Source organism: Diaporthe batatas (genome assembly GCF_019321695.1).
Source record: "Diaporthe batatas strain CRI 302-4 chromosome Unknown Contig00002, whole genome shotgun sequence".
NCBI lineage: Eukaryota > Fungi > Ascomycota > Sordariomycetes > Diaporthales > Diaporthaceae > Diaporthe > Diaporthe batatas.
Window position 1 is genome coordinate 1,394,347 of NW_025408549.1, and position 24,638 is coordinate 1,418,984.

The 24,638-nt window shown below is 54.2% G+C and overlaps 10 protein-coding genes across 10 annotated transcripts; 5 read left to right on the plus strand and 5 right to left on the minus strand.

Moving 5' to 3' along the window:
- Positions 1-574: 574 nt before the first annotated feature.
- KVR01_001806 (uncharacterized protein) lies at positions 575-2,027 on the plus strand. The gene is made up of 2 exons (XM_044785106.1): positions 575-1,402; positions 1,523-2,027. The coding sequence occupies exons 1-2, from the start codon at positions 721-723 to the stop codon at positions 1,690-1,692; spliced, it is 852 nt and encodes a 283-aa protein (XP_044649761.1). The 5' UTR covers positions 575-720; the 3' UTR covers positions 1,693-2,027.
- Positions 2,028-2,381: 354 nt separating this feature from the next.
- On the minus strand, positions 2,382-6,114 carry KVR01_001944 (uncharacterized protein; the record flags this gene model as incomplete). Its single annotated transcript, XM_044785485.1, has 8 exons — positions 2,382-2,953; positions 3,005-3,184; positions 3,236-3,286; positions 3,343-3,411; positions 3,466-4,011; positions 4,080-4,375; positions 4,440-4,634; positions 6,080-6,114. The coding sequence occupies 8 exons, from the start codon at positions 6,112-6,114 to the stop codon at positions 2,727-2,729; spliced, it is 1,599 nt and encodes a 532-aa protein (XP_044649899.1). The 3' UTR covers positions 2,382-2,726.
- Positions 6,115-6,887: 773 nt separating this feature from the next.
- Positions 6,888-8,749, plus strand: KVR01_001770 (uncharacterized protein). Its single transcript, XM_044785816.1, has 2 exons — positions 6,888-7,503; positions 7,568-8,749. Exons 1-2 carry the CDS (start codon positions 7,300-7,302, stop codon positions 8,537-8,539), a joined length of 1,176 nt encoding a protein of 391 aa, XP_044649725.1. The 5' UTR covers positions 6,888-7,299; the 3' UTR covers positions 8,540-8,749.
- A 137-nt stretch (positions 8,750-8,886) lies between these two features.
- Positions 8,887-10,157, plus strand: KVR01_001719 (uncharacterized protein). The gene is made up of 2 exons (XM_044783693.1): positions 8,887-9,078; positions 9,149-10,157. The coding sequence occupies exons 1-2, from the start codon at positions 8,892-8,894 to the stop codon at positions 10,018-10,020; spliced, it is 1,059 nt and encodes a 352-aa protein (XP_044649674.1). The 5' UTR covers positions 8,887-8,891; the 3' UTR covers positions 10,021-10,157.
- On the minus strand, positions 10,143-12,443 carry KVR01_001362 (uncharacterized protein). Its single transcript, XM_044790996.1, has 7 exons — positions 11,947-12,443; positions 11,797-11,867; positions 11,722-11,744; positions 11,601-11,659; positions 11,414-11,529; positions 11,219-11,347; positions 10,143-11,161 (listed from the first exon to the last, which is right to left on the minus strand). Exons 1-7 carry the CDS (start codon positions 11,984-11,986, stop codon positions 10,778-10,780), a joined length of 822 nt encoding a protein of 273 aa, XP_044649317.1. The 5' UTR covers positions 11,987-12,443; the 3' UTR covers positions 10,143-10,777.
- Positions 12,444-12,892: 449 nt separating this feature from the next.
- On the plus strand, positions 12,893-14,644 carry KVR01_001955 (uncharacterized protein). The gene is made up of 2 exons (XM_044793736.1): positions 12,893-13,214; positions 13,301-14,644. Exon 2 carries the CDS (start codon positions 13,391-13,393, stop codon positions 14,327-14,329), a length of 939 nt encoding a protein of 312 aa, XP_044649910.1. The 5' UTR covers positions 12,893-13,214; positions 13,301-13,390; the 3' UTR covers positions 14,330-14,644.
- A 271-nt stretch (positions 14,645-14,915) lies between these two features.
- Positions 14,916-16,294, minus strand: KVR01_001610 (uncharacterized protein). The gene is made up of 5 exons (XM_044784442.1): positions 16,106-16,294; positions 15,925-15,999; positions 15,661-15,802; positions 15,250-15,593; positions 14,916-15,138 (listed from the first exon to the last, which is right to left on the minus strand). Exons 1-4 carry the CDS (start codon positions 16,172-16,174, stop codon positions 15,547-15,549), a joined length of 333 nt encoding a protein of 110 aa, XP_044649565.1. The 5' UTR covers positions 16,175-16,294; the 3' UTR covers positions 14,916-15,138; positions 15,250-15,546.
- Positions 16,295-17,100: 806 nt separating this feature from the next.
- KVR01_001992 (uncharacterized protein) lies at positions 17,101-18,603 on the plus strand (the record flags this gene model as incomplete). Its single annotated transcript, XM_044788765.1, has 4 exons — positions 17,101-17,706; positions 17,758-18,138; positions 18,193-18,378; positions 18,436-18,603. 4 exons carry the CDS (start codon positions 17,101-17,103, stop codon positions 18,601-18,603), a joined length of 1,341 nt encoding a protein of 446 aa, XP_044649947.1.
- An 804-nt stretch (positions 18,604-19,407) lies between these two features.
- Positions 19,408-19,914, minus strand: KVR01_001393 (uncharacterized protein; the record flags this gene model as incomplete). The annotated part of the gene is made up of 3 exons (XM_044785885.1): positions 19,408-19,604; positions 19,689-19,744; positions 19,826-19,914. The coding sequence occupies 3 exons, from the start codon at positions 19,912-19,914 to the stop codon at positions 19,408-19,410; spliced, it is 342 nt and encodes a 113-aa protein (XP_044649348.1).
- A 1,814-nt stretch (positions 19,915-21,728) lies between these two features.
- Positions 21,729-23,806, minus strand: KVR01_001634 (uncharacterized protein). The gene is made up of 3 exons (XM_044783791.1): positions 23,135-23,806; positions 22,299-23,064; positions 21,729-22,234 (listed from the first exon to the last, which is right to left on the minus strand). The coding sequence occupies exons 1-3, from the start codon at positions 23,219-23,221 to the stop codon at positions 22,101-22,103; spliced, it is 987 nt and encodes a 328-aa protein (XP_044649589.1). The 5' UTR covers positions 23,222-23,806; the 3' UTR covers positions 21,729-22,100.
- Positions 23,807-24,638: the final 832 nt, after the last annotated feature.

Consider the following 24,638-nt stretch of genomic DNA (forward strand, 5'->3'; position numbering starts at 1 on the left):
AGATTTAAGAAATATTCTCCCTCGTTTGGAAAATCAGTAGATGTGGCCATCAACTTTTTACTGAAACACTTTATCAAATCCAAAGCAGTCCCTCTTCTCAGCCCTCATTCAATATTCCGATCCAAGAAAAACACCGCGGAGGATATGTCCAGATTTTACAACATAAACTTTAGGTCGCCCTCATTTAATGTTTAAGATTAGTCGGTAGCTTCAGAGAACAGTCCACCATATAAGCCACCCCTACAATGGTCGCGCACAACTGGCACAATGGGTGCGCTCATCTTGGTGGCTCAGGAGAACAATTTCTACGGGTTGTATGCAGCAAGTTTAAGCCCAAAACATATGTATGGCTTTGAGTTAATTACCCAAGTGCTTGCCTAAGTCAAGCGCCCCCAAACTCTCACCAACACTTGGAGGTGTTGTGATCAGGACCCAGTCAAAACGGAGTGGATTGCCCCAGCCCCTCAGAATTCGCGGAGACCCTGGTCTAGGGCAAAACCCCCCGTTTATAACGCTACAGATTACTACTGACCCGTTTGGGCAAGAATGGGTCCCGTTCATAATTTCCAGCCCCAGTAGCCCTGTTTATAGACTCCAAACATTTGAATGCCAGTGGGATCGGGGCCAGTACATACTTACTTAGCCTGAATATCCCAGTACTCTCACAGCATCAAGCATCCCGTCGTCATCGTCAGGCCCCTGTCTTCCGTCTTGCACACCATGGCCTCTCTGGGTGAAATATTCTGGTTCCTCCTCGATCCATGGCTCTTTATGTCCCAAGCTCTCCTAGTCCTCCCGTCCACAATCCTCCACCTCGTCCGCCAGGGCCAGTTCACCACTCTGTTCTCCCCGTCCAAGCTCCAGTCAGCCTGGTTCAGCACCTTCTGGGCGACAGCCGGCCCCGGCGTCCGGGAGACGGGCGAGGCGCGCGTGATCCCCCTGCTCGAGGGCCACGTCGCCAAGGGGAACGTCGTTACGGAGCGGCAGCACGAGAGCATCAGCGGGACGGTGATCGAGGTGGGGCCGGGCACCGGGATGTGGGTGTCGGTGTTCTCGAAGCTGCACACCGCGGGGAATGGAATCACCAGGATCTATGGTGTTGAACCTAACACGGGCGTCCATGCCGCGCTGCGCGAGAATGCCGCTGCTGCGGGCCTGCAGGACACGTACCAGGTTGTGCCCCACGGAATCGAGGACCTGGCCAAGTCTGGGAGCGTGCCCAAGGAGAGCGTCGATTGCATCGTGTCAATATTGTGCCTCTGCAGTATTCCTGATCCTGAACAAAATATCAAGGAGCTGTTTGGATATCTGAAGCCTGGCGGCAGGTGGTACGTGTATGAACATGTCCGGTGTGAGAGCGAGAGGATGAGGGAGTGTGGCTTGTTTATGCGGGTGTACCAAGGTAAGTCCGACTCGCCTGACCGTGACATGACCCCCAGCCATATGTGACCTTGTCTTTGCACAGCGCTCGCGTTGTTCAATCTCCCTCATGTATGAATGAATGTGTGCTAATTCTTGTCAGCCCTTGTAAACATCTTCTGGCCAACTGTAATAGGCGGCTGCGAGCTGTGCCGGAACACGCCAAGGATGCTCAGAGAAGCCGGCCCGTGGACAAAGATCGACCTCGAGCAGCCCGGTGGCGAGCCATGGTATCACCCGCTCCCTCATATTCTGGGCGTTTTAACAAAATGAGATTCTCCTGCACCTAGGCCGCTCATAGTGCGGTGCCCAAGGCTAGTAGCCGCATGCCAGAGGCTCGGCTCTGTGATGGCCTCGCGGAGGGCATCAGACGACGGCCTGGCTGTTCGTTGCGGTCTCATGATGGCCCTCGCTTGCCAGGTTTCCGAGGTTGGCCGTCAGTTTTTGCATGCGGCCGGCTTTTGTATCGACTGTCAAAACTCGAGTCGAAGATGGAAATTGTGCCAAAAAGGCCCGTGTCTGGGACCGAGGAGGAATGGTTCCATGCTGGAGGAAGGACCTTTTCGAATGTCAAATGGTACGCGGTAATTCACGGACTTGGACGTTGCACGGCAGAGAAGTCCTCGTCGTCCAAGATGCCGCATGGTTGCAACACGCCCTCTGTCCCATATTTTCTGCTCATCTGGGCCCAGAGCACGGCATCTGTCAAACCTCGATGAACTGCTTGAGTTTAATGAAACACCAGAACCAGCAACAGTGGGGGACAGCTGCGAATTTCCATAAAACACCAAGTAACCCTGGGACGACCGTGGGAAGAGCTTTTTAGACACATGGCTTCCCTGATGCTGGCAAAGCGGTTAGTAACGTTGGTGACTTTGCGATCCGAAACAAAAACGATTCAGCCGTCATGCGCGCGTGTCCAAGATGAAGCTAATAAACAACCGCAGCACGTTTGTGGCTTTAACTGTTGAGTGATTTGACACATGAAGCGAAGGCCTTGAGGCTAGTGGGTGGTTTCAGGAGATCACGTCTCATTTCTTGGAAGGCTATCTCAGCGGATGATATCTGGTCTTTCTTGCTTCACTCGGGTTCTGTTTGCCTTTTTTCCCCACCCATTTCAACTGCTACAAAAAGACCCGAGAAGCTGCCAGAAGTCCACAATCATTAGCACATCCCTCCATATGCCATGTCCCAGACGAAGGAACGCAGTTTCGCAAAGATCGGCCGTGGAAGCCCAGAGGTATCACAGTTACCTCGAATGTCATCGCAGAAGGGTCAACCCGAGCTGCCAGACAAGAGCAACTGAGTTACCATCCACCACTTGGGTTGTTGTTCCAGTCCTCACCACCAGCACCGCCGGCGCTGTTGTCCCAGCCCGCGCCGCCAGCACCAACATCGGCAGGGGCGTCAACAGGGTCGAAACCACCACCATCGGCACCGGCACCGGCTTCGCCATCCTCATCAACGCGAGGTTTTGTGCAGCGGACCTTGGTGTGGCCGTACTCCTGACAGTTCTGGCACTGGACGCGGGAATCTGGGACAATGTCAGCCAATGAATTTTGGGGTCAGGAGAAACGAGACTTACAGTCACGGGGCTTGGGGCAATCGCGGCTGGTATGTCCGTACTCGTCGCAATTGCGGCACTGGACCTTGGACATGTCTCTCGGCTTATCGCACTCCTTGGCCATGTGACCCTCCTCGCCACAGTTGCGGCAACCGCTCGAGCCACCACCACCGGTAGGGCAGTCCTTGGAGAAGTGTCCCACTGGTGTCTATTAGCACAGAGAGCTTGTTCAAAAGCCATGTATCAACTCACTCTCGTTGCACTTGCGGCACTCCACGTTGGAAGCATCCCGAGGCTCAGTGCCTAGAGTTGTCAGTCAGTCAATGAGCAGTACATGGACGTCTGAGGATGCAACTTACAGTCAGCAGCCTTGTGACCACCCTTTCCGCAGTTCTTGCAGGCGAACTTGTCAACGCGGGGGGTAGGACCTGCATATGTTAGTCAAGTGGTTTCGTGACTATGGTGCTGCAAGTGGAGCTCACAGTCGCGGACACGGTGGCCCTCCTCGTCGCAGTTGTAACACTTCACGACGATCTTGTCTGCTTCCATCTTATCCTCGGGGCACTCCTTGCTGATGTGACCAAGCTTCGCACAATTGCTACACTTGGGCTTGCCCACCGGAACAATGTCACCAGCATCGGCTAGTCGCTCCATCACGACCTCGTGGCTCTCGGGCCAGCCCTCTCGCTCAGCCGCGCGGATAGGCTTGTCCGAGAAGCGGTAGTTCACCGTGTACTTCTTGTAGAGGTTTCCCTGGAGATCCATGTTGGTCAAGGTAATTGACAGATTCGTACGCTCCTTGGGAATCAGGTAAAGGCCGTAGCCCTGAGAGCGGAGGGCTTTCTCAATCTCGACAAAGGTGGTAGTAGGCTGGGCCTTGGCGTAGATCTGAATCTTCTCCTTGACCTCGTCCATATCCCTGTCATTGATGGCCTGCTCCAAAAGCTTCCAAGCCTCCTCACCGGTCATGTCAGGAAGGTGGCTGCGGTCGACCTTGCGAGCATTCTGACACTCAGTGGCAGTGTGGCCTTAAACAAATGTCAGCTATGAGGGTGATGATGCTTTGGAAAGAAGCTGGGGTGGTCTGTGAACTCACCAGTCTCGCTGCAGTTCTTGCAGGTAGCGACATAGGAGGGACATTCCTTAGCCATGTGCTCACCGTCACAGTGGTAGCACTTCATGGGCTCGGGACACTCCTTGAGCATGTGAGAACCCTTGCAGCGGGGGCAGACCAGAGGATCAGGACAGTCGGCGATGAAGTGACCCTCCTTCTTGCAGTTGCCACAGCGAGCAGGGCCCTTGTTGGGACACTCCTTGGCGAAGTGGCCCTCCTTGTGACAGTAGCGGCACTCGACCGGAGCAGGAGGCTGAGGGCAGTCAGCCTTGTTGTGGCTGTATTTGTCGTTAGCCTGCACCACCATCGCGAGCGCACGTGGATCGTTGAAGTCAAACATACCCAACTTCACCGCAGTTGAAGCACTGGCGGTCACCTCCTCCGCCACCGCCCTCAGCACCGCCAAAGCTGTCGCCGAAGTTGCTCTCGTAGCCTCCAGAGGCAACACCGCCACCACCGCCTCCTCCAAAGTCGTTGTCTGCAGCACTAAAACCGCCGCCGCCGAAGTCGTCACCTCCGCCGTTCCAAGACATCTTGCTGACTCACGTGCTGTTGGGGTGTCTGTGGGGGAATAAGTCAGAGTATGGAATGGAAATCTTGGCCAACAATCAGCAGAATTGGTGTGGCAAGGAGAGAAGACAGTAGCCCAGAGCCCCAAGACACCAAATTTTGGTGGCCACCGGCCGGGGTCAACAAGCTCAGAGGCTGAAAACAGGATGGAACTGGCAAGAATAGACCACCGTAACGAGGTGAAGATGTGATGAAACTCAAGGGGGCAAGAAACGGGTGTCTTGGAAGGAGAAGACTCCCAGGAGGCTCAGTAAAACTCTGGTACTCCTATGTACCAGGAGGACGATGTGCTTACCAGCTTTGGCTGTTCGGGAAGGCTTAGATCAAGACTATGAGCAGAGACACACGTGTAGAGTGGTAGGTTTGTTTGTATGGGTCTTTGCTGCTTTGGGGACTGGTGGATGCTGGATGGAGATAACAGAAGAGCTGGTGACGGAAGTTGAGAAGCCAGGGAGTACTGATGACGGTGGGGTCTGAACAGAAACCCACTCAATGCCACAGCAGCAGCGAAACTGGTTGGGAGGGACAGAGGCAGAGGAGAGAAAACACGAGCAGACGAGGTGTGGAGAGAGGAAGGCCATCAGGTTAGACACAAAGGCGAAGATGCTGCTTACCAGAAAGGGTTCTTGTGTGTGTGATTGCAGAATCAGCTTGCAGTGTTTCAGATCCTGTTGAGGTGACAAAGGTAAGGCACTTCAGTTATCGAGGAGGATCAAGTGGGGAAGGGGAAGTAGTTGTTGAGCTTGAAAGAAACAAGAACGATGTTGTGGAGGGACAGTTTTGATAGTTGTGTAGGCTGCGGGAGTTGCTCGAGGGCACGATCGAAGGTCGAGGGGGAGATGGTCTGGAAGGAAGACTTACTGATCTCTATGCTTGGGGCACAAGAAATTGAACGGGAAGGAAGGCACGTCTTCTGTTGACCTGGCCCACGGGGTTGACGTGGTCTGGTTGGCACGGAAGCCTAAATGTGGGAGGAGGGAAGGTGCCAGTAGAGGCAAATGCAGTTGCCAACTTTTTTTTACCTTGTGGAAGTTAGGACGAAAAGGAAGGCAGAGCTGACGAGCCTCTTCTCAGACCAGCTCACAGGAATCCTGTGCTCAAGGAGCCCACCGTTGTTTTTTGGCCCAGGGGAAGGGTATTGCAGCTGAAGATGACTGGCTTTGAAGAGGTCATCAGGCACCCTTCGCACATAAAGTAGGGGTATGCAGTGGCCAAGAGACGCCGGAATCGACCGTTCTTCCTGCTTGGAGTGAGGTTGATGCCAATATTTTCAAAATTCTGGGAGGGGGTATCCTAGGCATCTCAGCATGTCCTTGGACACAAGAGCACTTAGTCCCCATCTGTTCCTGGCTCAGTTGCAATGTAGACACGAGCTATAATGTGGCAGCCCAGTACTCTTCTGGGACGGCTACATGAAGGGAAAGACAGCAGATAGATGGGGCCTCATGGGATGGTTCTCACGGTGGACTTCCTCGCTGTTGGAGCTCCAGGAGTGAGCCAATTCGCATGTCCAAGGGAATAGGTACTTAAGTATCTTTGTCTTCTTTCCACCTCCTCAGCAAGTCATTCAAGCCATGATCGCAAGTTAGGTTTCTCCCTCAAGCAGCTGGTCTCTCGGCCACATTCTATTAGAATGACATGCTGTTCCAGCAGCTCGCGGCTTCCTTTTCGGGCATCACGACGGTCAAGAAATTATGCACCATAGACTTGGAAATTTCCAATGATCGTAGAAGTATTGTAGGACCGAGCAGGGCTTGGTTGAGGATTCCTATGGTGAGGCCCTCCATTCACTCTTGTGTCGGTACGCATTCATTCCAGTCCTAGTTGACTGTTGCATCATCACTGGAGTACGGCATGTTAGGAGACAGCCGTTGACATTTCGTAGAGACCTTTTTTCTCTCTCTCTCTCGCCAAGAACACAACACACAAGCTATTTCACACCCATCATCATGTATACGGAGCATCGCGGTGGCTTGAGCAGATACTAGGCTAATAAGACTCGCGACTATGCAGATTCTAACATTCATTTCGCCACTAAGAAGTACCCAGCTCCAAGGAAGCTTTCGATTACTGGTACTGTAGTCTACAGACACCCCTGAACATCATTCGCCCTGTGGCACGGTCCTCTGCCAGTGATTGGCTCCAGGCTTTTAAGGGTCCTTCCCCGCCAAGAGGCAAATTTATGGGCAACCACGCTGTAGTGCAGGCCCTCATTGCCGTGCCTAGGTACCTGGGTTCCTGGGTAGCTTGGCCTCTCGCTCTTGTCGAGGGTTCCAATGCCACTACGACTTACTGCTTTTACCTTGACGGTGTAGGCACCTTAATTGGAACTCTCAATTTTGAATTTTGAACATTTTGCCCTATTCTGTCTGTGTCAAGGGAAGATTCAAACAGAACAGATACGGCCGTGGCCTCCATATCTCTGGGCTGTGACGCCAATCGCCCACTAACTCACCGCCCGGCCGGACCAGAGTCATCCCAACCAGTCTCCAAATCGCATGATCTGGAACGCGTCTTCCCGAAGTCTCAGCCCATCCCTAGGGCATCGCCTCGCCTACTAGAGCCGCTGGGATTTTCAGAAGTTGGACGACATTGACCACCTTCTGAACATACCACAACAGGGCCAGACACAATGGCAAACGCATCGACCACGACGACCAGTGCCGGCGCCGAGAGGAGGAAGGCCGCCCCGAATGGCGACATCAGGCTCAATGGCGCCGCCGCCGCAGACCGGGCACGGGCGGGGTCGGATCAGAAGGAGCATGATTTCTTCTGGACCTATACGGAGGAGCCCCACCGGACAAGACGGCTTGCCATCATCAAGGCTCACCCAGAGGTGAGGGACAGTTTTCCCACTCGTCGTGGCGGGTCGCAATGCTAACGCTGGAGCTTCTTGACAGGTCACGAAGCTCTGCGGCCCCGAGCCGTTAACCAAATATGTCGTCGCCTTGGTTGTCGGACTCCAGTTCCTCTGTGCATACACCCTGAGAGACACCTCGTTCTGGTCATGGAAGTTCTGGGCGCTAGCTTATGTCATTGGCGCGACCGCAAACCAGAACCTCTTCCTCGCGATCCACGAGATCAGCCACAATCTTGCTTTCAGATCGCCCTTGGCAAACAGGCTGTTCGCCATCTTCGCCAACCTGCCCATCGGGCTACCCTACAGCGCGAGCTTCAGGCCCTACCACCTGACGCACCACAAGAGCCTTGGCGTGGATGGGCTGGATACCGACCTTCCGACCGCCCTGGAGGCTGTGGTTCTCGACTCCATTCTGGGCAAGGCCTTCTTCTGCACTTTCCAGATCTTTTTCTACGCCATCCGGCCCATGTGCGTCTTCCAGATCACCTTCACCTGGGTTCATCTCCTCAACCTTGTCGTGCAACTTGCATTTGACTTCGCGGCGATCGCGTACCTGGACAGCTACAAGCCTATCCTCTACCTCCTACTGAGCTCGTTCCTGGCTGGGTCGTGGCATCCCACAGCAGGCCACTTCATCGCAGAACACTACGTCTACGAGACCGTCGCCCCGGAGGCCAGGAACCCCGACAACAACATCCCAGTACCGGAGACTTACAGCTACTACGGCCCACTAAACGTCCTGACGTACAACGTTGGCTACCACAACGAGCACCACGACTTTCCCGCCGTGGCGTGGACGAAGCTGCCCAAGTTGAGGGAGATTGCGGACGAGTTCTACGCCCCGCTACCGCGTCATGATAGCTGGGTGCTGGTGCTCTGGCGGTTCCTCTGGGACAAGAATGTCGGCATCACCAGCCGTGTGAAGAGGAAGAACGGCGGTCGCAAGGTCGGCGGCTCCTCAGAGAAAGTTGCCAAGGTGGCGGATTGGACGCCCCAGGAGATCGAGGCTTGAGTGAGGCTGCGTGGCATACCTGGGCGGGGTGGACCTGTTTGTTATGACTGTGATGGACTGGCTGTAAATGCATCTCTGGCCCGTTATATAATATGCCCACGCGGCAATGGTTGAGGAATGGCTATGTGGAATTACGCGAACATGATAGACAAAAGGATGGAGGGTAGCATCTAAATGGTGTTGGAATAGAATATTGGCCGATACGAGTGACACGTCTAGCAATCAACAAGCATCTATGTATGTGATCTGATGAATAATGCTCAAGGATCAGTGTCGTGTCCTGGCCTAGCGATGAAACCGTGTTAGCTGCCAATTCTGGATCGAGCATCTCCAAGTTCCCAGCGGCCCAAGCATGACACACCCACTTCCACCCCCTCCCACATGCACCGTTGTCCAAGACAAGCGTCACCCGAGGTTTCCTCGAAAGCTACATTCATCGCTTGCGGCCATGGTAACCTTCCGGGAGGGTATCGCAATAAAGCCAAAGTCATCTCACGAGTATGAAGCCTACTTCCATGACAACTGGTGCATCGGCTCAGGTCCGTATGAAGTTGCCGAGGTGCATGACGAACAAACACACTGACGACGCGGCTAACCCTCACTGCCCAGTCCCGCACGGCGGATACATCACATCATGTTTTCTGCAAGTGGCAAAGTCACACTTCTCAAAGACGCTGTCAGGCCAAAACCAGCCGCACACGATAACGCTGCACCTTGAGTTTGTGAGGCGGACCGAGGTCGGCCCCGCGACCTTCAAGGTCCGCGACGTCAAGGTCGGCCGGCTGACCTCGACCATCCACGTCTCCCTGTTCCAGAACGGCCGCGAGGAGGTCATAGGATATCTGACAAACTCCAACATCCCCAGCGAGAACGGCCCCTCCTACGACACGCGGTGGCGCCTCGAACCGCCCCCGGTGCCTCTTAGCGGCAGCGGCAGTACCGCCTCGCTCGCCGCCGGATCTGACCCTGGATGGCGCGAGCAGAAGAACATGCCCTTCGCCGACTTTAGGAAGGCGGCTCAGAACGTGCGCTTCTTCTTCCCCGCTCAGGGGCAGCCAGCCCCGGGAATCGCGGATCAGTGGATGGCGTTTAGCAATGGCGAGCGCTTCACCGATGCCAGCCTCGGCCTGGTTGCCGACATGTTCCCGCAGATCCCCGAGTCGTTCAGGGCGCGGTCTGATCCGTACGCCGTACGAGGTACAGACTCGTCAGCGGCGAGGAAGAAGGGCGCGGCAAAGTTCTGGTACCCGACATTGCTGCTCAACCTGGACATCAAGAAGGCGTTGCCGGAGGACGGAGTCGAGTGGCTGTTCGTCAGGACGAGGGCCAAGCAGATTAGGAACGGCCGCTACGACCTCGAGGTGGTCGTCATGGACGAACTTGGTGATGTTGTGGCCCTGAGTCACCACGTGTGTATGATCCTTCCCGCAGCACGGAACCTTGCAGCGCGGAACACGGCGAACACGGATGCGAAGTTATGAAGAAGTGCCCTTGTAGGTGCTCAGATTTTACAGGATAGAGTAGATTAAGACTACTCGGCGCCGGCCTGCTTACCCAGGTAGTTACAGCGACTCTGTTGCGAAACTTGTGCAATGCCGAATAACATCATTCTAGAGTACTTCTATGTGCATTTTGAAGCAGCGTAATCCGTGGAGCAGATGTCGTCGCTGATCGTTTCCCTTGGGTCCTTCGTACGTTCAATGATCGGCCCTAGAATGTCTTTGGCCGGATGCTTGGACTTGAGGTCGCGCATGACGCCTTTAAGCACTAATTAAATTAAGCTGCAAGGCACAGCGCCGGTTACCGCGGTCTACCTTGCTCGTCCTCTAGAAAGTGTTCGTCGGTCAGTTCTCAAATAATTAAAAATCGAGCAAAGACAGTCATTAAAAGGGAACCCCCTACTGCTAAAAGCGCCTCGGTTGACGCCGCAACATAAATACATGATAGACTACTCTCTCAAGATCTTTGTGGCCGTCGGAACACACGCTCCCTTTCCAGTATCTGTATCACTTGCCATCATGGTGTTTCGATGACCGTCCTTGACCCATCCTGCCCGCAGTCGTCGAAACCCATGGGCGGCCCGAGACGCAACTTGCTCCCAATGGTATCTCCACTCCAAAAACAAGCCAAATCGGTTGTTATGAAATACCGTTCCAAAATTGTCTCGCTGCCTGCCGTACTCCACTGGTGTAGCCGACTTTATGAGCAAAACGACAGCGGTCCGCGTGTGGTCTACCACTAGAAGAAGAAGTACGCCAGGAGGAAGCTGACGAGACACAGTATGGCGGCAATCTGGATGGGGACGCCTTCTGTTCCCTGCGGCCTCGCGGCAGTGGCGATCTGGGCGGGAATGTCGGCCGCGGCAGGGCCCTTGCGCTGTCGCAGGCCTTCTTGTTCCGTGCTAGCAGCACCGCTGGCCCCTGAGCTTGCGATTTCACGCTTCACCTCGTCCTTGGGGGTATCGTTCACAGCCTGAGGGGCCGCGGCAACGGGTGCTGCGACCTCGGCGTCGTCCTTGTATTCGGATGCTGGCTCGGATGGTGGAGCGTTGCTGCTGGTCGGTCGGTGCTCGTCCGGCGAGGAGTAAGCAGGAGGGGGGGCGGTGTCTGGCGTCTGCTCGGCCTGTGTTGGTCCTGATCAGTTTGTGCTCCCTGTGACGGGTCTGGCCGGGGTACCTACGCCGTTGGTGAAGTTCTGCTGCCTGATGGGGGTAGCAGCAACGCCGCCAGCTGAGCCTGCGCCGCCAGCTGGCAGGAAAACGACCCGTATTTTCTTCTCTTGCACCTGCGACTTCTCAACAGACTCCCACTGTGGTAGCGTGTGGTCAGTATCTGCACGTGAGCAAGGTGATGTACGAATGATCAGGCGACTCACGATCGTCTGCACGTTACTAAACTCTAGATCTCCAGAGATCGGGACCGACTGGACCAGGAACTTGTCTCGGCATTTGGTGTCCGCAGGAGGGTCCTGCTTCATCGCCTGGAGGAGGACTGCAGGAACCGCGTGTCAGTGTGGTACTTGACATGTGACATGCCGGACAAGCTCGGCATAGGTGACGAACCAGTGACTTCAACTTCATGCCCGGGCTCAATGCGACCAGAGTTCGGCCGCACGCAGTACCTGTATGTCTCGTGAGCCTTCTCTTCTACAATGCATCTCGGAGTCGCGGCGGCGGGCCGTACTGCTTGGGAGCGGTTGTTTTGACCTGAACTTGTCAGCAGGATGTCGATGCGACACATGGCACGAGAGGTGCTCACCTTGAAAGCCACAGGGGACTTGTTCGTGTTCTTAAGTTTCAGGAGCTGGGAGACCTCGACGGTGAAGGGCCCTGGGTTGGGGGATTGGTCAGCCGGGCTCCGTCATGGCAGCAGCGTGCGAGAAGCCTGAGAGCAGATTGGGTGACGTACGGCGGAAGCCGAGTTCCTGCGGATCAATTTCGACAGACATGGTTGTTGTTTCGGGCACAGGAGAGGATGGCGAATCTGCGGGCTGCGGTCGCGTGGCCGTTCAACGATAGGAGCGGGTCTGGGATGTGGATGGGGGAGGTTGATCAACGGGCGGAGGCTCGGAGACGAAGTCGATGGCGGCTGGACAGAGCAGAAAGGGAGTAGATCCGAGTCGGGGGATAATGACTCCAGGGGTGCCGAGTGTTGTCTTTGATGTGCGATGCGATGGTTGTCGACGGCGGACGCTGGCAGCACAATGCAAGATGGACGCGAAGCTGACAAAAGATGCAAGATGGGCTGCGCAAAGGTGCCAGGAAAAGGTGGATGACGGCACAGGTGTTACGAGAATGGTGCTAGAGGCAATCCCGTCCCTTGGGTGTGCAAGGTGGACTGGGGGGAGAACTGGTTTGGGAGGCCGACGGGGAACAAGCCAGGCCTGGCCAGCGGCTGAAGGCCAAGTTTCAATTTGCAACTGGCCTCCTTCTGATGAACTCGGGCCATCCCCAAATGTGAAGTGGCCCATGCCTGGGACTCTAGCGCATCTCGGCAATCTCCTTGCAGCACCCCCATTTCCCTCGGGATCATCATCGCTGAGGGCCGCCCGTGGGTGCTTGGACTGCTGCGTGCGTACAAAGACCACGCCCACCTTGCCGTATTTTATCCTGTGCATGCTTATTATTATCAACATCAGGCCTGACCACCCAGCCTGTGCCTGAGGATTTAGCAGCTAATAAGTACCTAGGTACCTAGGTACCTAGGTGGGAGACGACACCCCGAACAGCAGACTAAGCAAGGTGCATGTCTGTCTCATGGATATCTCTACGAATTGAGCGATCCATTCTTGCATTCTGCATTCTGCAGTGTATATGCAGTGTACGATCAGGTGGAGGATGAAATGTCTCACCTCGCTCAAACGCCTTTCACATGAACCACTGGCGACCCGCGACTCGCGTCCTGCTTACATACAAGTGCTCGGACGTGTTCAGGCCGGGGGGATACGGAGGTACATGTGTACATCCCAGAGACTTACCCCACCGTAGCTACCCCTCTGACGTGACCCTGTTGGGTGCCTTGCCAGACAGACACCCAGGCAAGCTCACAAACAAGTCCACTGCCCGCCACCTCCTCAAGTGCCGTCTGTCCGTTTCAAACAAGCCAAATCGTCTTCCACAACCTTCCAGACCCGGCCATCAGGTCTCCTTCAAGTGAGCGCCCCGGATCGGAGTTGAGTGAGTACTTGTGTGTCCTTCTTGCCTACAAACCCACACCCACGAAAGAGCTCGAGGTAGGCCGCGGACTCATCGCCTTGGACCAGGGACACGCCACCTCGCCCTTGCCCTATCTTCCGATCTCGCACAATCTTACATCTTTACCTTGTATCATTCATCACCCTATTCGCGACAGAATGGCGCAATCGGATCTCGACGCCCTGTTGGAAATGGGGTTCGAGAAGGCTCGCGCCGAGCTGGCCATCAAGAAATCCGGCGGGCTGCAAGGCGCACTCGAGTGGCTCGAGAAGAACCAAGACACCCCGATCGAGGAGCTTGAGGCTCCCCAAGATGACGATGAAGCAGCCACACAGGCGGCGATCAAGGGTCTTGAGGAGGGCCAGCTTGCGAAGTCCCTCGCCTGCGATGACTGCGGCAAGAAGTTCAGGACAACAGCCCTCGCCGAGTTCCATGCCTCCAAGACAGGCCACGAGAACTTCTCCGAGTCGACTGAGGAACTCAAGCCTCTGACTGAAGAAGAGAAGAAGCAGAAGCTCGACGAGATGCGAGCCGCCCTTGCCGAGAAGAGAGCCAGACAGGCCGTCACCGACAAGGAGGAGCAGAAGCGCAACGACAAAATCAAGGCCAAGGCCACAAGGGAGACCCAGGACGCCAAGGAGGAGCTCCAACGCAGGGAGCAGATCAAGGAGGCCGCACGCAAGCGCCAGGAGAAGATCGACGACCTTGAAGCCAAGAAGCGCATCAAGGCGAAGATCGAGGCGGACAAGGAAGAGCGGAGGCGCAAAGCTGAGGAGGCCAAGGCCGCCCGGGAGGGAAAGGCGCCGCCAGCTGCCGCAGAGCCCGCTGCCGCAGCCGCTCCGGCACAGCCCAAGCCAAGCGCGAGCTACACCGACGCGAGACTGAGGCTACAGACCCCCGGCGGAGTGCTGCAGAAGAACTTCCCAGCGGAGACGACCCTGTTTGAGGTGGCACAGGCGATCGAGGCGGAGCAGGGAGGCGCGGTGGCCAGCTTTACCTTGACTTTTCCCCGGAAGACTTTTGAGGCGGGCGTTGACTTCGGCCAAACTCTTCGGGAGGTGGGACTCGTTCCCAGCGGCGTGCTCATCGTCAAGTAGGTATCGGGGCCGGGTTGGGAGGAGTATGTGCGAGACCCACCATGGCGTCAGGCAAGAAGTCGAGAAAGGAGCATAGATGAGATGCTACATAATCTGGATCTTGATGGAAACTAGTGATGGCCAAAAGCGCTTGGATTTCATGAGATTAAGAGGTTAGCGTTCCGCACCAGAGCCATGGTGGAACTTGTGGTCATCACGTCAACATTGTTACTATGGGCCGGGGGGGGGGGCTGTTATGAACTTCAAAGCTACATCATGAAAGCAGCGCGAGCTGTTTATCGAGCATTTTAAGTGGGGGGACCGGCAGGCCCCAACACAGCAAGAAAAGGTACTCTCAGACGTAGAGTTAGGCGAGAGGGCCAGTGATTGAAGACAGAAAGCGTCAAGACACACCAGCTCCCATGCCTGTTATTATCCTTGGCTTCTTTGCAATGCATGACGTGACTGTTCCTTGCGGACCAATTCCCGGCCCACTCCTCAAACCTGCCTCTGGATAAGTGTCTAGCACGGCTCCGCAATGTCTATAAGAACTGTAATCATCAAGGCGGAATCATGCTTTGGCATGTGAAAATCTAGCCGTGCTCGCTAGGCAATAAGCTCATCATTTGAAGAGTGTACTGAATAGCCGGGCGAAATTGCTCGCCAGGACGGGCCGCTGTGTCATTGAATAATTATCTTGGAACATTATCGCTGCACTTGCCGATCTTGGGTTGACAATCGGAAGAGAAGGTTATTGGGACCAGCCCATTGGGCATTTTTTTGGTTGACGATGAGTAAAGGGTTTGGTTGTTCGGGTTCTACGACGGATACTGCAAGCCGCCTTAATACCGTATTTGTTGAGCACAGAGACGGAATTCTGCGACAAGTTGGCATGGCTACGGCTCCTTGTAGCCAATGCCCTCCCAAGGGTAGATGCTCACTCTGTGGGATGTCAAAATGTCACGACCTTGAGGGTAGCTATGACTGGGACCAATATCATGGGGCGCAAATTTCTCTTTTGATTTGCATCTGATCATCAAAACCCGGTTCCATCAAGTTCGCGCTACTCCAGTTCCCTGCGACCATATACCGTGGCCTCCATCCCTTAGTCGTAGATGGTATTTTAAAGACCCGCAACCCAATGCAGAGAGATTTCAAAGGAAGTACAGCGAGGAAGTCGTCGTAGAGGTGGCAGTGGTGATCTTTGTTTCGGCAGTTGGAATTGTGATTGAGACCGCTTAGTCGAACAGACCGAATCCCATGTCATCGTCGGACTCCTCCTTCTCTGTTCCGAATGTTAGTGGTTATGCCCTGCTCACCAGCACTGTTGCCCAGGTACGGGATGTACGAACCCTCGGCCTTGGCCTCCTCCTTAGGAGCCTCGGCGGCGGCGGCACCACCGGCGGCGGCGGCGCCACCGGCAGCGGGTGCGGCAGCACCGCCACCGGAACCGACGGAGGTCAGGAGCTCCTTGACATCCTTGCCCTCGAGAGCCTGCGGGCACGTCCTCGTCAGCATTTCATTCCCGTGACTGGATCCCTGGGTGATCCTGCGACTCGAAGCATTTGCAGTGTGGGTCTTCGTCATATGTCGGTCGCTGGGTTTGGCCGTCGTACCTTGGCGAACAGAGAGGTCCAGATGGGCTCGATCTCGTTACCGGAAGCCTTGATGATTGTCTGGAGCTTGTCGGCCTGTTGTGATCCTCATTGTCAGCAAGCCTGGCGGGCATCAGGACGGTTTGCGACAACATCGCGGAAACGGTTGTGGGTCGGGTCCGGGGCTGGGCTTTTCTCGTACGGTGATCTCAACACCCTCATCAGCGAGGATGAGGGCGGCGTAGGAAGAAACCAGCTCAGCGTTAGACATTGTGAGTGTCGATGTGGTTGTGGGCTGCGGGGGGACGATCGAGGGTATCTCGCGAGGTGGTTATTGACTGTCGTCGGTTCTCAGCGCTGGCCGTTGGTTGACGATGTAAGAGGTGCTAAGTCCTCCTCCAATTTTTTTCTTGTGAGCGGTCGGCCTTGAAAATCTTTTCGCCGAGCTTGATCGGTACGTACCCTGCGATCAGCGACAGGCTGGGTGGGGGCCCAGGCGACTGGGCCTAGGCGCTTATCGATTAGGCAGGCTGCTGGCCGACCCCACCCTGAGCTTGGCCCCTGCGCATCCTGCCACCTGCCACCTGCCCACTGTGTACCCCTACGTTCCCTGTGCACCCCACTATACACTGACGTCTGAGGTGCTCCGAGGGAGGGGAGGGGATGTTGGAAACATTGAACAGAGTTCGGCCATTCTCAAGTCAATGCAACTGCAAACCCCCATTCTGCTCGCTGCAAGGCCGTCGTGATAGCAGTTTTCACAACCTACCATTTCACGTACCGTCTACCGGTGCAGATCTGAGTGAGACCCAGTGCCACTGGCCCCAGACTACCGGGAACTTGCCCTGCCACCCTGCGCGTCCTTTGTCATAGACCCGTGCGTTCCGCTGTGCCTGGACACGACCTTGAGCTTTGCGGCAACCTAAAGCTGCTGTCCACTTTGAGCCAAGGGCCACGGAGCACGAGACCCTCATCCACTCCCAGCGGCGCCGAAACTGCAGACGTCGTATCTCACATAGCTGAGATTCCCATCACGTGGTGTCCTCCTGTTTTTGAGAAATCTCCTTGGCCGTCCAAGCAATCGTCTTCGGCCTGTCTGTCTACGCCAGGGCTCCAACAATCTGGGCCCCCCCTCACCACATTCGCCATCTTTGCTCAGCTTCCCGAAAGAGGGCCTGCCGGTCCCCACAGCCCGTGATGGACACACCAGTCATACCACCTCCCAAGGATGCAAGGGAGCAGGAGATCATGGAACGCCTCGTGGCGATTCGTGACCAGCTACTGCTCCTCAAACAGGACCGGACGAAATATATCCGGTCCCAGGACGTGATGGGGTTGTATGAGCAGACCATTGAGGAGATCCGCAAGGTCAACGAGATTCGAGGAGATGCCAAGGATCAGGCCGGGGAGAACCGCCTCGACAAGATCATCGAGAGCTGCTTCCAGCTTCTGTCGCTCTTCTTCATGACGATCGGGAGGACAAATGAGGCACCCGCGGCATACTCACTCACCTCGACTATTAAGCGCCTATTGCAGCACCTGACGGAAGCGAACCTGTTTTCTGCGAAGGACTTGGACAGTATGGCCAAGACGCTAGACCAGCTTTCGAGGACCGTCAACGATGCCGACGCGAGGCACTCGCCGTACCTGCTCAAGTTGCTGTCGAAAAGGGTCGAGCTGTGTCAGTCATCACTGGCCATGTTGCAGAAAAAACTGGACGACCTGGATGAGACCCTGCTCGCTGTGCACGAGAAGATCATCTCAATCTTGAGGTCTCTATCACTGGCAAATACGAAGGCAAAAGTGAGTCGGCTTAGTTGAGGTGGTCACAGCAGATTACTGATACTTGCCCAGTTTAACACTTCCGAGGTGAAGAAGCTCCAGGCTCAGCTAAAGGAGATCGACGCACAGCGGCAAGACGGGAAGTTCCTCACTACGGGCGGCGAAGTTGCCAAGGGCAGCGAGCAGGTGTGCTGGCTTCTGGATCGGGTTCTCTTGTGGTCCGACATTGTTCTGGAGAGGAAAGGCGTCATCCCAGAGCAGTGGAGGAATGTTTACGACGTCCTGATCGGCATTCGCAATGATCTCGATAAGTTCTCGATCACGCCGGCGTGGTCGCTCAGAGAGACAGATCTGTACGACTACCAACGGCAACTTGACAAGATCGACGAGGCCAGAGTAGATGGGAACTGGCTGGACGATGAGGGCAAGCCGGCGGAACTCTACGTGCAAAGGGTGCGTATCACTCACTTCTCCATGTGCAAGCTCCAATGCTGACGAGGCTTCCAGACGTTGCTGTACCTGATTAGGCGAAGCTACGGTTACATCTACCATCTCATGGTCCTTTCGGAGCCAGTATCGGAAGCACTTTTGCCAATTTACAACCAACTGTCGACCTTGAAACGGTGTCTGCTCGAGGTCAAGAACTCCGGGGGAGGGAGCTCAGTGAGAGAGTTGTACCCCTACAGCATGAAGGTGAGATGGAACTTCCCTTCCGATGCACATACCAGATTGATTGCTAACAGACTCTAGCTCAACTCTATCGACAACATGCGCACCGACGGGAAGTTCGAGGTCAACGGCGACATCCCAGAGGGCCAGGCAGCAGTTGCAGACCTCCTGGCCGAATGCTTCGAGCTCAATTACGAACTGCGAGTGGATGCCGAGTCTCGCGCTGAAGCGGAGAATGCCGAAGCATAAACAATGGCATATCAGAGTTGGTTGAGTGGAACGAATGCGCATTACGCACAAGGTGTGAACCCACACGTGCTGGACTTTGGGATGCCGGACTTTACTTCGCTGAGTGCGTGAAAGATGATGCAGGAGCTGATGGTCAGAGGGAGCCAGACCCGAGGGGATTCGCAAGCGATGCCGCGGCGCTCCACACAGCCTCGCGGTGCAAAACAGGCGGTTCCTCGGGTCAATCACATTTCCATATGCAGTTGCTCATTGTATTCGGCGGTGGCGAGGAACGGACGAGCGATTCGAAACTGCTCCCTGGGTGTGGCAGCCAGCTTGAAACGGAGTACGGAATATTGGCTGTTGCCTGGAGGGGCCACATCTCGACGAGCCAGCGGGCTCTGAAACGGCCCTGGGACTGGCGCATGGTTTTCTGGCGTCTGGAACAGAATGGACCATATCACATTGGTACGATGGCGGGTTTGCCGGGCCATCCTCTTCACTGTACTTTTGGTAGTAGTGCCGCGCAATTAGATGGGGTTCGAGACAGAGGGGGGCATTGGCAATGATCTGGGACGCATGTTTCCACGAATGATTGATTCCCTGACTGCACGACAACCTTCCATCCCCGTCCATCAAGCTCGGTACCGCAGGCTTTGTGTGCCTGAGGAGCTCCGTCGTGGTGACATGTAGTTTCATTGAATGCAAGTCGGCAACTTGAGGGCCTACCGTGCCTCCAGCCTCTATCTGATGCCTTGGTCCGCCCATTTTGTCCAATCTCGCGCCTGCCTCTATTTAACGGGACGTCACATGCGGTGCGCAGCTCTAAGGAAATCTGAAGGCGATCTTAGCTGGCCAAATCTGGGCCTTCTCAAGGTCCCAAACGCCGGACTTGACGTAGACGTCGTCCTTGATCAGGTCAATGACGGCCTGTTTGCTGTCTGCCACGACCATGAGCGTCGACCCGCTGAACCTCATGCTCGAGACCTCATCATCTGGCGGCATCTCCTCCAGCAAGGCACCTAGAAAGCCATCAGTGTCTGGTTCCACGTGCCAGATAGCGCCGGGGAGGGCGGGCAGTGGGGTCGTTGGTGGATCTGTATTACCTCCCATCTTGAATTTGCCGGACTCCTTCAGCTTGGTCAGGCCCTCAAAATGTTGTCTGGGACGTGTCAGCATACGCATCCAGTATGAGTTCCTGTATAGAGGGGCCAGTTGGGCCAGAGTCAGCCCAGGAACTCACGGGCGAACTTCAAGTCGCTTCGCGAGAGCGCCGGGCTTGTCAGGGATCACCACGAGCCACTCATATGTCCTGGGAGTCGAGGAAGCCATCCTGGATTGCGTTCTTGCGAGATGAGGAAAAGCCGACGTGGCAGTGATTGCTGGTCGTGGAGCTGATGCTGCTACTGTTCTCGCTATGAGGTTCAGGCGGGCTGCCATGTCTGGGGCGTTGCGGGATGGGGGTATATAGCTTGTGCGGAGCTTGCTCCGGTGTCGTCGGCTTCTCCTCACTCGCACCCGGTGAAGGAGTATGTACTTAGTAGGTGGCCGGGGGGGTCGCGCATTGCGCAGGTGCGAGGGGAGGGGCCTTACATCGGCATACAGTTGTGGGTGCCGCAAGTTCAACTGCCCGCGCCATTTGATGTGCTGTGTACTCCGTACGTCTTATTGTACTCGGTACGACATGGTCAATTCATGAAATGTGCATCACTTGCCTGGCCAAGTACTTGGAGGATGGTTCATCAGGCCGGATGCAGGCTGTCCTAGGTACCTAAGAGGTAGGTACTTGGGTACAGTACTTCTTGCCCAGCGAGAGGGTTAGGACCCCATCTGCCCTTCAGTGAGTGAGTGGCCTGACCACAGGATAATCAATCCATCCAACGCCGTCCCTCCGTGCTGTGCCTTTGGCTCACCACAGCAACGCAATACTTCCTGGCGACGGCCGTGCCTCGACCTCCGGTTTCCAACCCCAGCCTGTCTACAGCCACCATGGCACCTCAAAGAGGCAGCATCAACCCAAGGGTGCGCACTATCCGCCCACCCTCTCCATCTCGAATCGCGTCTACAGGTGGGCTGACATGCCAGCGGACAGACCGTCATGGCCCCGTTAGCAGCCTTCACAATGGCTTCTGTGCTGTTTGCGTGAGCCGGCTAAAGCCTCCCTAGAGCTCATATAAAACAAGCGTGCAGAGTGAGGTGCTAACAGAATGTGCTAGTTGGACACGCTCCTCGATCCAGTCCGCCAAGGTGAACCGGGTACGTACCTAGGTATCGATACTCAGGTGCTGACCTAGCCATCGATAAACGCTACCTATATCACCCGCCATTCACTAATCATACAGATAGGCCAACAAGGCTCGGCAGTATCGCGGTGAGGGACCACCACGCGAAGAGGAATAAAGTTGCTGCTGCCATGGCGCGGAAGAGCCTCGCCCCACCGAGTACCGCCGAGGAGCAACCTGTCAGTTCTCCCGCCTGCAGCTTTCTTGGACACACTCTTGGAGGTGCTCCGGATCTGGTCGATCCTTTGAGAAGTCGTCGGGCGCCTGGCTCCCTATCCCGCTGCCGTACGACGGGAAAGAGAAGAGACGCGCGGAGCATGTGAAACTGTCACAACCCGTCAACCTGGATGCCTCGGCCACCCGGAAAGGTCCCCGCGAGCCTCACATTCGCAACAGTGCTGCTGGCTCCGGATAGACTGCCGAAATAGGGCGCGGCATCCGATGAGTGTCGCCGGGCCTATGATGACAGTTGGCGCACCCCGACTGGCCAACCGCTTGATGGGTAAATACGTGTGATTTGGAATTTGCTTTGAACGAGAGCATATACCCATATCGAACAATAGACCTGCCCATTAGATTCCAAGTTGCTTGGCGGTGAACCATCCAAATGTGCAGGATGTCTCAATTCTTCTGTACTAGATCAAAGTGCATGTATTTCACGGCCCGGTCAAAATCCTGATCGTATATGGTACGATATATGTAGTCTATCTAGTCCAGGAAGAGTCAAACAAACACGCGTCCTCAGGCCCTCCGACAAAAAAGGGGGGGAAGGGGTGCGTAATCGGACAGGACACCCAAGGCCGTCTTACATTGTGTAACTCGACCCTGTGCTCTTCAAGTACTCTTCATGGCTCCCTGATCTTTCAAGGTTGCCAACATCATCGCGGAGGTTGGAAACCCAGAACCTATATATCAACCCGTTCATTCTGCAATTGAGGAGACAAGATGGCGCAAAACTCATGCAATTTGGTCCGCACTCTAGGCTTCATCCACGGTCCTGAAACATTCAATCCCGAAAACTCAGAGACATATTATAAATCATGGCCCAGCCGGCAGGACAGAGGGGTAGGCGTGAGGCCATTTAGATCAATGTGGACAGCCTAAAATCTATCGTATCTTCTGTAATACATTCGACCATCTCCTCCAGGAGATATATAATCGAGACAAAACAAGATACTTTGACAGGTCGACAGAATGATGAGCCGGCATTGGATTCCGATTCCACCACTCTCTCGTCTACAAAAACGGCCTGACCTGCTCCTCATTCCACTCCCAAAACTTCTCTGCCGTGCCTTTGCCCCCTTCGGAGATTGGCTTACTCCCATCCAAAAGATGCTGGCGGATTTTCATAAATCTACCCCAAGGGACCACTAGACAAATTCAACGATCAGTCGGAAGCCGCAAATGATTCAGAGAGCTAGCAAATTGACATACCCCATTCACCAGACCTCTCAATAGACACCTGGGGTGAGAAGGCGGCAAAGAGCTGGGTGTAGGCACCCAGGATGGGCCGGTGTAGGACAAAGCTCTTCAAGAAGCTCTGCGCCCCGCTGCCGAATGAGCGCCAGAGGTCAGAGCTCAGATTTCCAGGATTCAGCGGAACAGAGACGATGCCATCCTCCCTGTGTCGCCGGGCAAACTCGGCGCCCTGGAGGTAGTTACCAGCCTTGGAGACGCAGTACTTCTCAAAGGGGCTCTTGTCGACGTGGTAGTCGAGGTTGCAAATATCGACGCCCCCGCTGGGCACCTGGATCGACTCGGCGGCCGACGAGCTCACCCACACCACGCGCACCGAGGAGGGGTCCTCCTGGCTGGCGGTACGGACGAGGGTCGGGGTCAGCAGCTTGGTGAAGAGGAAGGTGCCCAGGTTGTTGACGCCGAGCTGCAGCTCGTACCCCTGGGCTGTCTTGGAGCCGCTGGGCGGCATCATGACACCGGCATTGTTGAAAAGGACGTGCAGGCTGTCCTCCTTGGCGAGGAACTCGTCGGCGGAGGCCTTGATGGTGCTCAGGTCGGCCAGGTCTAGCGGCAGGAAAATGAGCTTGCCGCGAGAGTGTGGCCAAGCCTGCTCAATTGCGCCCATGGCGGCTTCGGCCTTGTCCCTCGAGCGGGCTGCGCAGTAGACCTTGGCATCTTTAGAGTAGAGGATCTGGGCGATCTCTTTCCCGAGACCCGTGTTCGCACCGGTGACGACGTAGACCTGATCGACGTCAGCATTGCTCCTGGACCGGTGTGGCTTCTCGGACTGGCAGCTGGGAGGGAGGATCCACCTTGCCGCTCAAATTTCCAATGTCCTTCTCGGTGAAGGTGGGCTTGGGCGGAAACGCCTGTGATATGGCGCTGAACACAATGCCCATGATGTCGGGTTGTCGAGGCGGTTGGCTCGGTGGGAGATGAAGGGTTTCTAAGTCTAGACAGGTTCGGTGTTTGGGTATGATGGGCTACTTATCACCTGGGCTGCGGCTTACTGGGGCATGTCCCAAGCGATGGAAAGTGCAAATGGTCAATGACGATGGTGACGGACAGAGGTCAGCCAAGGCAGGTCAGCAATGTTACGATGCGATACATGAACATGTGTGTGCTTCAAATCTGGCTTGTTTGCATCACGCCTCTGGCTGGGCATCGGCCCTTAAATGCTTGCAGCTTGCAGCTTGCAACTTGCAACGAGCGTAGAGGGCCGTTCTGCCACACGCCGTCGGCCAAATGAGGCAGTGGGCTGCAGCGAGCGAGGGCGATGAGGTTCTGCCGCTGCCTGCGGTGATGATCTTAGCTTATGTAACCAGCGTGATGACAACCAAACGATGGATCCGAGTGCGAGCTGACCGTTGCCCATGACGGCCATTTTAGTTGGGCCAGTCCGGCGCTGGTGTGTCTGTCGGCGGCTGGATCCCTACGGAGCGGCGGACGAATACAGCGACCAGCGAGCGGGCGCAGAGTTGTCCTAGGGAATTGTCCTCTGGGGATCAGCCTCAGCTCAGCGACAACAGTGGTCCGAGCAGTCGTCTGGGAGACAACCCTTACCCTCTATGGTGCGCGACAGGGGCAACTTTCTAAAAACCCTAAAATCCCTTAGGACCACACCTATTTAATTAGATACCTTAGCTTATTTAATAGAATATATATATATATATAACTTAAATATATTATAGAGTTATTAATAAATTTATAAAGAAACTAATTAATTAGAGTATTAAAATTACTAGTAAACTTTATTTACTATTTTTAATAAATAATTATAATTACTTACTTTTTTCTTTCCTTTTTATCTTCTAATAACTATTAAAATAATATATTTATAATTACTTTTATTTATTTTATTTAGTTTATATAACTACTTTTAATTAATTTAATTTATTTAAAAGTATATAAATATATACTTTTTTATTAAAATTAATATTAGTTTTATAGTTTTAACTTTTAATATATAATATTATTTTTATTTAATTATAATACTATTTTATAGATTTTTAAATATTTAAACTAATTAATATTTTTATAGATTTTTATAGATTTTTATAAATTTATATAGCTTTAAGTAATATTATATAGCTTTATATAATAATAAAGAGAACTTATAAATTATAATAAAAACTTTAATTTATAAATTATTAAAGTATTATATTTTAAGGTATTTATTTTTAATTTTAAGTATATAATTATAAATATTATTTAATTTAAATATATAAATATAAATATTATTTAATTAAAAGGTATAATTATAAATACTTTTTAATTTAAAAATATAATTATAAATATTATTTAATTTAAATATAT